The 13,759-nt window shown below is 33.9% G+C and overlaps 1 protein-coding gene across 13 annotated transcripts in view; it reads left to right on the plus strand.

Moving 5' to 3' along the window:
* PLEKHA5 (pleckstrin homology domain containing A5) overlaps positions 1 to 13,759 on the plus strand; it is a 236,761-nt gene that overhangs the window by 185,051 nt on the left and 37,951 nt on the right. For 6 of the 13 annotated variants that reach the window (XR_004286868.1, XM_032347476.1, XM_032347465.1 and 3 more), the window contains 4 exons: positions 6,643 to 6,723; positions 11,766 to 11,801; positions 12,306 to 12,368; positions 13,669 to 13,749. Coding sequence is in view for 12 of the 13 variants with exons in the window: in XM_032347476.1 (XP_032203367.1) it covers positions 6,643 to 6,723; positions 11,766 to 11,801; positions 12,306 to 12,368; positions 13,669 to 13,749 (261 nt within the window). In the remaining variant the exon portion in view is untranslated. Of the gene's footprint in view, positions 1 to 6,593; positions 6,724 to 11,765; positions 11,802 to 12,305; positions 12,369 to 13,668; positions 13,750 to 13,759 lie in introns of those variants that run through there. The other 7 variants (XM_032347467.1, XM_032347472.1, XM_032347469.1 and 4 more) reach the window with 3 other exon arrangements.

The raw sequence follows: 13,759 nt of genomic DNA on the forward strand, positions 1-13,759 counted from the left end.
TTTCCCAAAGCTTTACTTTTAGAAAGCCTGTATAGCATGGACAGTTTATTCAGATTGCTTTAAGATTTTCACAGTAATAGACCTCCAGCCCCATCAGTTATAAAGAGACTTATTTACATTCTTCTATTTAAAAAGTCACTTCAGATTTCCCTGCTCCCTGTTAAACAATGAATAGTTTCAATAGGTAGTCATACCCTTCAATCTCAGGTTCTTGGACTTTCAGATGTTCCTGGAGTGAGAGTGGAAGGCATTTACATTGTCATTATCTAAATGACCTGTTTATAAAGACCCCTGCATTCCTCAAAGCTTCACCCTAGGCATGTCAAATTCTTTAGCGTTTTAGTCTTGCCACACTTCTTAAGAGTTTATTGATCTAGACGCAGGAGGACATTCTTGAGAAATGAATTCTTCAGTGATTAGGCCATCAGGGGTTTTTGCTATTGTTAAGACAGATTCTCAACTTAAAAATTCTTTTCCTAAGAAGTCATTAAGAACTCGGGAAAAGTCCATTTTCCATTTAAATGGAAAATGACAGCACAGAAATGAGTCCTCTCATTGGTTATCAGGACAAAAGCTCTGTGGGGTAGAAAGGAGTCATCCAGGCTGCCTGCTCCCAAAAAGGAGGAAGCTGTTAGCACAGCATTCAGACTCAGACTCAATTACAAGACAGAGCTTGCACAAATGTTTTCCCCTTCTGGGAAGAAGATCCAGATCAGGGGAAAAATTACACTAAATTTACTTGTCTAGAATTTCTAAGCCTGCTGTCTAATATCATAGCCACTAGCTATCTGTGACTACTTAAATTTACATTTAAAATAGTTACATTTTTATAAAAGTAAAATTCTTTTCCCCCGTCATACTAGCCACATTTAAAAGGGCTGAAGAGTCACATGGCTACAATTTTGGACTATACCAATATAGAACATTTTCATCATCAGAAAGTTCTATCAGACAACAAAACACAATTCTAGACAATTCATTATATAAACTTCTAAAGACCAATTAAGCCATTCCTTAACCACTTCTTATATTTAAAGGAGGATTCAAGAATTAATCTCCTCCAAGGATAAATTATATGAATGACTGTCTTGACTCTGCTCACTGCTAATCTTTCTCTTTTCTGTCATTTACCCCAAAATTATTCAGGAGCATTTATCTCATGAGTTAGAATATCTGTTCCTTTTGCATTAGTAGCTTGTCTAATTTCCAAGATAAAGACTTTGAAACTGGTGTTTAGGAGTTGCTAAACAAATACCACAACTGGCAGTAGGATTCTTGACACTGCAGGTCCCCCATAACTCTGATGAGTCCACCAATATTATTAATAATGAGAGTCAGTTGATTTTTTTAAGGGGATTTAGTATCTTAATGTTTTATCATATAAAGATAGTTGTTTTAATGTAGTGTAGATGTAACACTTGCATTTAGATAATTAGTTTGGAATTTTTCATCTTTTGGTATTTATGCAGATAGCTTGGTTAACATTTAGTACCAACTCATCAAGACCTTGAAAAAATCTTTATTGGGGGACAGTTGAATTAGTCCTGAATTACTTGAGTTAGTGCCAAGATGGGACCATGGTTAAAGCCTGATTTCCTGTCAGAACTATCAGTGGACATCCTTCAGAAAGACAGAAAGCAAGTATAATTCTCAGGGCCCTCCTTTCCCGAATACCCAGTCAGAATTGCCAGAGCCCAGTCCTTGATACTGTGTTAAATGTCCATAGGTGATTTTTTTTTTTTCCGTCAGGTTTGAAAACTATTGAGGTAAATATATTTATCACAATAAACACCAAAGACATAAAGCATAGTTTTTCTGAATAAGAACACTGTCTTAGTGCTCTCTAACCTTTCTCGTGTATGGCACACATAGAAAGTGACGGTATTTATACAGCACCTTGGCGGGAACTGGAGGAGGTGCTATCAGGAGCATGTTAGGCCCACTGAGGACTGAGGTGGTCCCTATCTGCACACACCTGTATCCCATTCCCTGCCCACAGGTGTCAGTTGGGAAGTTCTGTTCAAGATCCTAGGAAGTACGACATAGTTACATATGATTGTATTGAGAAGGTTTTTTGATGATGTAAAAATATGTGGTTTTGTTGTAAACAAATACATTGACATTACCTAAGTGTATTTCTAAGACATTTCCACTTACGTTTTCTTACTATAAAATGATGAGTCTTATTAATAGTTTTATACCTTATCATAATTAGCTGAAACCTAAACTTATATTACCTGTCACTTCAAACAAGGAATTGAAGTATTTGGAAGTGAAGCATTTAACTCATTTTCAAGTGAATCACCGAACACCTTCCATGTACTAATCAGTCTTTCTCTTGCTCTGATTCCCTAAAACAGAAGACATCAGTTACTAACCCCACTATCTTAATACCATCTAGGATCCTTGTTTTCAAATCAGAAGAGAATTACTGGAATTTTTTAACTTGAACATGAAATTCCAACTTGCTCATTGTATTATGCATTATGTATTTTTTATGTCATTATTTACTACTTTAACTGAAAAGCTATTATAATGTTTACATAGCCAAAGTCAGATGGAATATGCCGTTTCAGGGTAAGTCCTAGAAGTTAGTTTCGGGGCACCTAGTTGGCTCAGTCAGTTAAACATCTTCCCTCAGCTAAGGTCATAATCCCGGGTCCTGGGATCAGGCTACCTGCTCAGTGGGAAGCATGCTGCTCCCTCTCCTGCTCCCTGTGCTTGTGTGTGTGTCTCTCTTTGTGTCAAGTAAATCAGCAAATAAAATCTTTAATAAAAAAGAAGCTAGGGGCGCCTGGGTGGCTCAGTGGGTTAAGCCGCTGCCTTCGGCTCAGGTCATGATCTCACGGTCCTGGGATCGAGTCCCGCATCAGGCTCTCTGCTCAGCAGGGAGCCTGCTTCCTCCTCTCTCTCTCTCTGCCTGCCTCTCTGCCTACTTGTGATCTCTCTCTGTCAAATAAATGAATGAAATCTTAAAAAAAAAAAAAAAAGAAGCTAGTTTCCAAGTATTAAATATAGAATATTTGAGGGGTGTTTAAGTGAAAGGAACTGCTAGCCTGTTTCTAGAATATATTTGGAGATAAAGCAGATCCAGTATTTCCAATTCAATAAATCTGGAAACAGTGAAAATTCAGTCAGATCAGTGAAATTGTTTAATAGGGACCAAACTCATTGTATGGGCTCCTGATGATTGCGTTCAGTTTCCAGCTGTCACACACCACATGCAAAGAGAGAGCCACCACACACAGGACCACTCCCTTTCAAATCATGAACAGCCCACTGGTTAGTTGTCCTTAACAGCTCTTGGTTAGGTAGATGTAGTACCCTCAGAAAATCCGAAACGATCTCACTGCTTCTGCCTTTCCGTAAATAGTCTTATCCCATCTCTTGCGTAATTATGGAATCATTATTAGTAAAATGGAATCCCAGGAAGTATATGAGCTGAAGAACAGGCACTGTTACCAAATTGTTTTACTTTAACACTATGAGAACATCATAGTTCTGGCAAAGGAATTTTTAGACCATCCTGTCACTTTGGTATTTTAATGACATCAGAGATTCTCAAATTGTTCATTAGAATTATCTGGGAATCAGGGTATCTGTATTCTTTTCAAGTTCCTCAAGTGGTGTGTATGTGGGTTAAGAATCCCTGGTCTAAACTTGAATTTTGATTTCTCAAGTAATAATTTAAAGGGTAGAAACGGTATTACAGGTAGTTATATATTTACAAATGTGTTGGGTAGCTTACTTTTTTAAATTAGTTAACATTTTTTCTAATAAATTTCTGATATGGATACAGATTCCTAAGACAGAATAAAAGTTTATAAGAATTCTTCTAGATAAGGACCTTACTACACCAGACAAATACAGTAGGTTTCTTCCCACCTTAATTCCCAGCCTTGAACATGATATGAACACATGATGCTAATAAGATTTTTCTTAGTTTTGCATCTCCAAAGAGTATTTACCAGAGGAAATGATTATTTCATTAATTTTGTTTATTTCATGTTTATATATTTTTATCCTTGACTCTTTAGTAATATTCTTTTAATTAGAAAATCAATATCTACTCTGGGGAAAACTTGGGAAATGGAGAAAAGTATAGAGAAAGAGAAAATTTGCGGTCCCACAATTCAAAATAATTACTGCTAACATTTTTATTCCTTTGTTGTACTAAATTGTCAGTTTCTAGGGATGACTTCTAATTTTAATAATCTAGGATTTGATATGTATGAAGTTTTTCATAATGAAAAATAGTCAATTTCTGAAATAATCTCTGAAACACTCTGCAATTTGTATAATTTAAACACTATTTTTGCTTTTAGTTTTTCTGTTCCTAAGTTAGGTTTTTCTTGCAAAAAGACCCCTTCTCAGTGTCTGAATATTTAATAAGCTTTAACATGTAAATCAAACAGACATTTTTAAATCACAAATATGGCATCCCTTGATACACATGCATGTTTACCCTCTCAAAGTAGTCCACTAAATAAGTTGGGCTTGATTACCCTTCTGTAGAAACCATATTGTCCCTTCAAGGAAATTTGCCAGCCTTAGAATATGAACATTTGTCCTTAATCTGTATTGTATTGAAGCTCCACTTGGAGGTGTGAACCATGTTGACCTAGCCATTTGGCACAAGGGCCGATCAGTAGTGCCAGGTTTCCAAGACTCGATGGGCAGTTTCAGTTTGACGTTGAGTATCATTTACATTTGGATAGTCTCTGATCTCTGTTACTTCTTACAACATTCATGCTCCTGACCTTCACCCAATGCAAAAAAATTTGAGTCCGTGGGGCGCCTGGGTGGCTCAGTGGGTTAAGCCGCTGCCTTCAGCTCAGGTCATGATCTCAGGGTCCTCGGATCGAGCCCCACATCGGGCTCTCTGCTCAGCAGGGAGCCTGCTTCCCTCTCTCTCTCTCTGCCTGCCTCTCCATCTACTTGTGATTTCTCTCTGTCAAATAAATAAATAAAATCTTAAAAAAAAAAAAAAAATTGAGTCCAGTATTATTTTGACTATTCCATGGTATGCTGTTGGAAAAATAGTAATGATGAGATTGCTTGGAAAATTAAATTTTAAAATGGATAGGGACTTAAGCTTACTGTGTTATATAAAGTGTGTATCAATACGGTCAAATGAGTAAGACAAAACAAAAAACAGTTGTACTTAATCCAAGATCTACATTTAACTAAGATAACTAATGTTCCCTTAAAACATAGAAGGCATATGAAAACTTAAAGAGGTCTTAAATTCCCAGGATAAAAGTTTTTTTTCTCCTAAAGTAAATTTACATCTGTAGTTGTATGTTTATAAGTTACTTTCCAACACTGTTAAAAAAAATTACCCTGAACTGCGAATCAACACATCTCTTTCTGGTGTACATGAAATGTCACCTGTAAATGCCTTAGTCCCTTACTAAATAGCGTTGCAGAGGAGAAAAAGAAGTTTATATTTAAATGATATGCAGATGTTGAGATTTTTAAATAAATTATTTTTTAATAAATTATTTAGGTTGAATGAAACTTAAAAAAATTAAACCAGTCACCATTTTCAAATTTGACAATCAAAACATTTTATTGACATGAAATATTGGTAACTAGGCTGAAAATAAAATTGTCTAAATGTACACTTTTCAGGATTTATCTTTTACTTATATTCTGCATCTATTAGTCTCAAGATTAGTAAACTTTTATTGTACATTTAATGGAATCCATAAAGTAGCATTTGTTAACTGTAATAAAATGCTTATTTTCTATAATTTGCAGGTTGAAAATCATGTAAAGTACATGTTGCACATTGCAATTATAAACAGACTTGTCTACATACAAATGGTACAATATCATTGGCCTTTTACTCTCTGTATATTATTATGATTCTCTTTTGAATGCTTTATCTCTTGAGTCCAGAACCTCCTAAAACAAATATTTTTCTAGAGGCAGTAATTAAGTACAACATTAGCTGGAAATGTGAAACATGGTTTCAGTCTTTTTAGGAACCAGGGAGATACATCGAGACTTTGCTCAATAAATTTTAGTTTGCATGTCCTTGAAATAATTCTGCATGATGTGTTATACTGTAAGAAGATCCAAAGCAGACTGTGTACAGATGTCTATCAAAATTAACCTTAGTGAAATATGTGATTATCTAAATGACAAGATATATTGAATATTATAAAATTTTAATACAAGAAAACTAATATTTTTCTGATCAGTTACACAAAGAACTGAGTATCATTTTAAGCTTTTTTACTAAATAAGTAATCAATTAAATGATACTACTTTCTCCTTTTAAGTAGGTTTTCATCCTATAGTTTATTCTTTGAATAAGGCATGATGCTTTATCATCTGTCCTAGTATATGTAAGAATATTCATCTACTATATTCATTGTATTTATAAAGTAAAACCTACTTGCAGCAATATTGCAATTAGTAAGCTTTTCTATAACCTGGGAAGTATTTTACAGCATTTAATACTTGCTTGAAATGGATTATATAAGTTAAAATCTGTACAACCTTGGGGTAAAATGTAAACAACTGCACTATTAGGAAGATATTAAAGTAGAGGCTATATTTACAGTGTCGTCTTTCAAATCTAGCTGTGCTGTAAACTGATGTTTGCTGTATGCTCCTCCTGATTTGAAATAGATGAAAGAAAATGAACCTATTATCACCATGGTTCACACAATGATTGAGAACTCGGCGCTAAGACCCCAACTGTACCAGCAAGTAAGGTCTCGGACAGTGAATGATACTGCTTTATCATCTGCAAAATCCCTCAGTGACAGTTTTGATTTACCCCCAGATTTACTCATAACATTAGTGTTTTCTTATTTCATTTTTTTGTTTCTGTCTATTTGGAAAAATGCAATTCATCCATGCTTTTTTAAGATGCTGCAGTATTCTTAGCATGGCTTTGCTGAACATTTTGCTGTTGAATATTAAGTGTGCCATTTTCCTGAAGTTTTTGTGCAGAGTATTTGATTGATACGTACTTGGAGGTCTGCAGTACATTTGCAAAATTTTTACTAGTTGCCATTAATTTCGGTTAACTCTAAAAGCATTAGAACTGATTTCTAGGGAAAAGTTTAAAAAAATCTTTTTTTTTCCTTTTAGGGACAGCCCCCATCCCACCCTACCCCACCCCACTCTTAGGAATAGATAATATTTGTATGGGAGTTACTGAAATCTAGTTTCTATACTGTGGTATAGTAAGACCTAAAGAGAGCTACTTCTTGACATACTGGGAATATCTTCTCCCCGTAATCTTATCTGTCATTTTTGTGCTATCATATACATCATCTTACCTCATTCTTTTCCCTAACTGAAAATAGATGCCATGGAGCTGGCTGGCTTTAATTTAGGACCTTCGTAATCTGCAGATCTGCAAAAGAAGTCATTTAATACATTCCTATCCAGTTTTTTTTTCTTTTGGGCTTTTTTGTTGTTTTTTTTTTTGTTTTGTTTTTTTGGTATTTCATGGTCTAAATGTTCTTAGCTGTGTGTTTTGCAACATCAGCTTCTTCCACTTCAACACCTTCAAATTACTGTGGCCTATGACCTGTTACAATACTTTAAAACTCATATAGAAGAAGAAAAATTAACTAACATGAAAAATGAATGTGTTTTGATTAAAATACAAAAAAGCACCTAGTAAAACAAAGCACCTTGAACTCTCTGGCTTTCCAGGCCTCTGGTTTGCTTTAGTCCAACATCACTGATGGCGGCCGTACAGCGATTGGTAGGACTGTGAGGGGACTCTTATTTCTGAGCAAAGCTTTCTATCAATAAAGAAATGAAGTGTTAAATATTTAAAGTTAAACAGCTTTACTTTTCAAAGGAAAATGAAATCTTTGTATTTTAAAGTAACCGGATTGGAGAACCTTGACACTTCATTCCAAAATGCCACTGCTGAGAACCTTTAGCCCATGTTCTGGAATTGATACCTTTCTCAGTGGTGACTGAAGCTGTTACTTTATCATTTTATGTAATGCTAAATGACAAGAGATCAAAGGCATGTTGCTATAATAGGTTATATTTTCAGTAAGAATAATAGCCTGGGTTTTCAGTTTGGTTTGAATTGGCTTTTCTTTTTTATATTGATCAGTCATCAGGATTGATGATGCAGAAGTCATTGCTGATTGAAATTACCTAGTTGCACTAAAAGTTCTAACTGGAGTTCTCCCAAAGTGTGGCAGTATCTGAGAGCAGTCTTACATACTGGTGTCACTGACCGGAACTATAGATTTATATAAATATATTTCCTCATTATTATCTTTCCTTATTAAGTATATGAATACTTGAAAGAAAAAAACTGAAATTGTACAAAGAGATCTGAATGGCTAATATCAGCACCCATTCATGGGCATGAGATAGGCCACAGATCACCAGGTAATAATTCCTGTTGGCTCTCAGTCCTGTGTAGTTGTGGTGTCTTCAGGCAGTCCTTTTTAAAAAAATCAGCCATTAATAAAGTACTTAATTGTTACGGGACGCCACTGGTGGATAACAATGACCTTCAGACTCTCTTCCTAAACCCTGTTTATTAATTTGCATCAGTTGAAATTAGATCTTATTTTTTTCTTCAGATTTCCATTACTATGTTCTTATCCAAAGGAAATCTTCATGGAAGTTTATATGTACACCCTTAAAATGTGCTTCTCTGACATTGCATCACAGGTTCCTGAAATACAACTGAAAATATAGTGACGATATCGTGTTTTATGGTCTGTTACTCTGAATCATAGCCATTGGGGTTTCTCACTGGTGAACCTTTATGTTTGCATTTTCTTAGAAAACAGAGGACATCAGAAAAATTACCTATGCGGGAATTTTTTTAGAATTGGTAATACAAAAAGGACCTAAAGCTGAATCAAAACAAATGCTAAATCAGTGTACATTGTGTTGAAAGATTCCTCTACATTTAATAATCATTCTACCATCTTTTACAATTACCTTTTTGTACTAGAGTTTTTATAAAATAATAATAAATACTTGTTTTTAAAGGTGCAGCTAATTTTAACAAATACCTACAGTCCTGTGAACATTTTTTGAGTCCTCATAAAATGTCTAATTTTATCACATATTTCCCCAAAGCCCTTTTTTGGGGGTTACATATATATATTTATGAATTTTAAAATATATACATATGTATATTTTAAAAGGATACTGTAGAAATTTAGATTTTTATTAACAAAAGTAATTTAATGGCAGCCCCATGTTTTTAAGTATTGTTAGATATTTTATTATGAAGAAGCTCTTTCTAAATATAGAACATATCCTCATGTATGTATGTCAATAATAAAGTTTGTATAATACACTTCTCAAATTGAAGCTTGAGCATGCCTCAGGCTTTTAAAATTCTATATAGCCCATTTTCATTTGCTTTTCTAGTGTCGTGAGGTACTTCAAAAAAAGGTATTCAAACCCAGAATTTTTTTTCTTTTGCTAGAGATGAGTTTGAAAAATGGAAAGTATTGCCATGAAACATGATTCTTATGCAGAACTTAATGAGAATATTCATGAAATTACTTTTTTCTTATTAGGATTTTCATAATGATGAGTAAGTAAGCAAACTTCTTCAATTCTAGATTGAAATTTTTTAAGTAAGAAATTTTAAAGTTTTTAAAATTTAGTTAAAATTAGTTTAAAATTTTTAAGTAAGAGATTTTTTAAGTAATCTATACCCATCTTAAGAAGAGCCTCAGTAGGAGTACCTGGGGGGCTCAGTGGGTTAAGCCTCTGCCTTCAGCTGAGGTCATGGTCTCAGGGTCCTGGGATCAAGCCCCGTGTCGGGCTCTCTGCTTGGCAGGGAGCCTGCTTCCCCTTCTCTCTGCCTGCCTCTCTGCCTACTTGTGATCTCTGTCTGTCAAATAAATAAAATAAAATCTTTAAAAAAAAAAAAGAAGAAGAAGAAGAGCCTCAGTAATTATTATCAGTTATGAAAAATAGGCCATGCTTAAAAGTTAATTATTTAAAGAATAATCTTGTTTCCTTATTCTTTTCTTCTGATAGCTAAAAGCAATATATCGTGCAAGGCTGATTATTTTAAGATTTTATTAGTGTCTAATAATGAATATTTTTATTGAATAATTTTATAAAAAGTTTAAGTAAATTTTTTAGTGGTACTAAAAATAGAGAAACAATGAAATAAATCTAACTTATTGTGCAATATATTTATATGGCTATAAGGATCTATCACTCCTAAATGATAACACAATACATATTTTTTTATTAATTTGCCAACCGATGTGAAAATGAATATGCAATAAGATTTCCTAAATAAAAACAGTATACTAAGGGATGCCTGGGTGACTCAGTTGGTTAAGCCACTGCCTTCAACTCAGGTCATGATCCCAGTGTCCTGTGATAGAGTTCCACCTGGGGTTCATTGCTGGGCGGCAAGCCTGCTTCTCCCTCTGCCTGCCCTGCCTGCTGCTTCCCTGCTTATGCACTCTCTCGCTCTCTCTCTCTCTGACAAATAAATAAATAAAATCTCTTAAAAAAATAGTATGCTAATAACCTAAATTTATATTCCACATTGCTAAATTTCCATTTTAAAATCCTAGTCATTTTTCTGTTGACCCTGGGATATAGGATAGAATTCATCTTTTAATCTAGGTATAACACTATTCACTAGTTACATCCAAATTTTACATTCCATGGTTTAGTAAAGCTGTTTTACATTTAACTTTAAATATTAAGTGTATTTGGACATTTAGAAGCTAAAGGCTTTATATCTCTAATTTCTTATAAATGAGAAAATTTAATTTTGGCATTATCTTAATTTCTTATCCTGACTCTAAGCATTTTAAAACTTTTCATCACTTTTTTTTTTCCCCCAGAAAACAGTACAAATTATTTTCTTGGATCTAGGTGCTTTAATTGAGAATGACATTTGACACTTTAGGACATATTCAATCTTTATCTTAAAATAGTGCACAAGTATTCTGACTTTTGTCATTAAATTCATTTTTCATGTGATAATTCATTTCTATGAAAGTTTTGTTTAATCACTGCATACCCTTAAATAGTCACAGATTCATTTGCATGAGGATGTGAAAGTAATGTCTTGAAATGAAACATAAATCCAGGATTTTTTACTGTATGTTTGTAATGCTTACATTTTTAACCTCCTGATACCCACATTTCTAGATCAATTCAAAGTGACCTGCTGTTTAAATTATGCCTCCTTTTGAAGATGTAACTGGCAAGCAGTATTTTAGAGTGGGGATATATAGTTATAACATTTTTTAATCATTTTTATTCATTTATATGTGTTTACATGAAGTTTAATTTTCCAATCTAGAATATAGTGGGGATACATTACTCCCATCCCCACTTTGAGAAAAAGTGTGCCATTTAGTAAACACGCAATGAGCCCAAGTAAATTTTTCCTGCTGTGTTTTTGTAACTGTCTTAGCAGTCAGTATAAAGTCAAAAGACAAGAGAGCGTGAAATAGTGCCTGCAGAGGCTATGATACCTGTGCTGTAACTGACAGGGATGGCTTTTGAAATCTTGATTAGCACAAGCAGAAATGAAGATTTGTTTGACCAAAAGATATTGGGAAGAAGCCGTAGAAAGGATGTTTAAATGCATTGAACAGTAATTTCTTATAGTACCATAAGATATATGGTGTCAATGAACACATATAAACTTTTTATGAAATTTGATTATCCATAGTTTACAACATAGGCTTTCGGTTTTATGAGGTTTTGAATGAGTTTCCTCTTTTCAATTAAATCCATCCTTTTTCCCCATTATCTTTTAGTTCTTAAGACAGAAGAGCAAGATAAGTTTATATTGTGTATGTGTGTTTCTATATTATGTTTATGTATACAGTATGTTAAAGGTTTTGTTAATAAAGTTGTATTGAGATGTGTTGGCATTTGAGTACACATACACAGTTGTGTGATTATGTGTATACTGTGAAGGATGGTTTTGACTGCTGAAATATGCCTGGTTTGAATATTTGATTCAGTACAGTTGCTATGATTGTATTTTGTCAATTTTTCACTAAAATAATGTGTGTCTTACAAATGGAAAATGTAAGGTGCTGTATAATTTGTTTGACCAGCTTATTTTGTTTGACAAGCTTAAGTTAACACCATTTTATGTATCTTGCATATTGTATCACTGTTAAATATTTTTCTACTTTTGTAATGATCTGTGTTTGAATTAAACTTCTTAAAGTATAAGAATCATTAAAATCCCATTTTTGTTATTGTTATATAAATCTAAAATGTTAACTATAGGCTAAATATTTTTTAATATTATTTTTAAACTTGCTCCCTGACCTTTTTTCCTATAGCTGTCACAAGATGAATGTAGAGGCACGTTATATAAATACAGACCTGAAGAAGTAGATATCGATGTAAGTGTCAGTATACTATGTATCTTGTCAGTACTCTGTTATATTTTCTGCCAAAGCACTGGAAATAAGCATGACAAAAACTTCCTCTTCCTCCCTTGCGCTCTAAAATGACATCAAATAAAGTAGCGTTTTCTTCTTTTACACTTGGGTTAAATTAAATCATCATTCCTCTGTTCTGTAACAACCTCTTCCCCCATAATTAGCAGTTGAGCAGACTAAGAGTCACTTAAAGGAAAGTAAAAGATTTCTAATCACAGAAAGTATGGAGGACTGGAGACAAAGTAAAATTGTCAGTCTTCTAGAGAAAGTATCAGCCTCTGAAAGTTCTGTCACTACTTCCTTTTTAAAATTTAGTCTTATTTTTATTGTATTTTAGATTGGTTGGCTTACAGCATTGTATCTTCTCATTTCAGTATATTGTATTTGGTATAGCTTGAGTTTTGTCATCTAACAAAGATAGGTGATCACTTTAAGAGATACACGGCAAAGAAAATGAAGTCTCAGTTTCTTGCCTACTTACCATTATGCAGTCAAGTTTGGGGCATATTTACAGGGCTTACTGTAGTATTGAAATTTTCATGGAGTATCCGCTGATTTCTTTTGTAATTAAGAAATTGGGGTAATAACAAAAATTTCAAACAAACTATTGAAAATGATTTTTTTCTCCATTTAGCAAATTTATATTTATATTATTGAAATTAGAAGCAATCTTTTGCTTATATTTCCTAAACATAAGAGCATAATTTTTAAAATATAAAAACAGAATCCAGGTGATATTTTCATTAAGGAGGTAAAACTACCCTGAAATAATTTAAAGTTATATGAGACTGCTTGATTACTAACAATATCTCGAATTACGTAGATTAAACAGTATGGTTGAAATGCTTTTTCACTTTATATGCATGTTCATTAAGCATTGTATCTTTAAAAGCTAATTGGGGGGCTCCTGGATGGGCTCAGTTAGCTCATCCACCTAACCAACTGGCTGGAGCCCCATGTCAGGCTCCCTGCTGAGGGGGGGGGCCTGCTGCTCTCTCACCTCCCCAGCTGTGCTCTTTGTCCCTATCCCTGTCTTTCTCTCTCACAAATAAATAAATAAAATCTTTTTAGAAATTAGTAAATAAAATAAAAGCTGCTTTTTCTGTTACCGATTGAAATAAAGATTGACCTCATTAGGTATTCTGTGGCTATTTTCAATGTGTTTTCTTGTCACACCTACCTTGAGTTACAGGACTACCTACCGCCAGTTACAGGAAAAATTTTAAAAATTGCTAACAACAGATTTTCTCTTAAAACCTAGGCCAAGTTAAGCCGGTTATGTGAACAAGATAAAGTGGTACATGCCCTGGAAGAGAAACTTCAGCAACTCCACAAGGAGAAAGTAGGACAAC

Source organism: Mustela erminea, chromosome 6, assembly GCF_009829155.1.
Source record: "Mustela erminea isolate mMusErm1 chromosome 6, mMusErm1.Pri, whole genome shotgun sequence".
Taxonomy (NCBI): domain Eukaryota; kingdom Metazoa; phylum Chordata; class Mammalia; order Carnivora; family Mustelidae; genus Mustela; species Mustela erminea.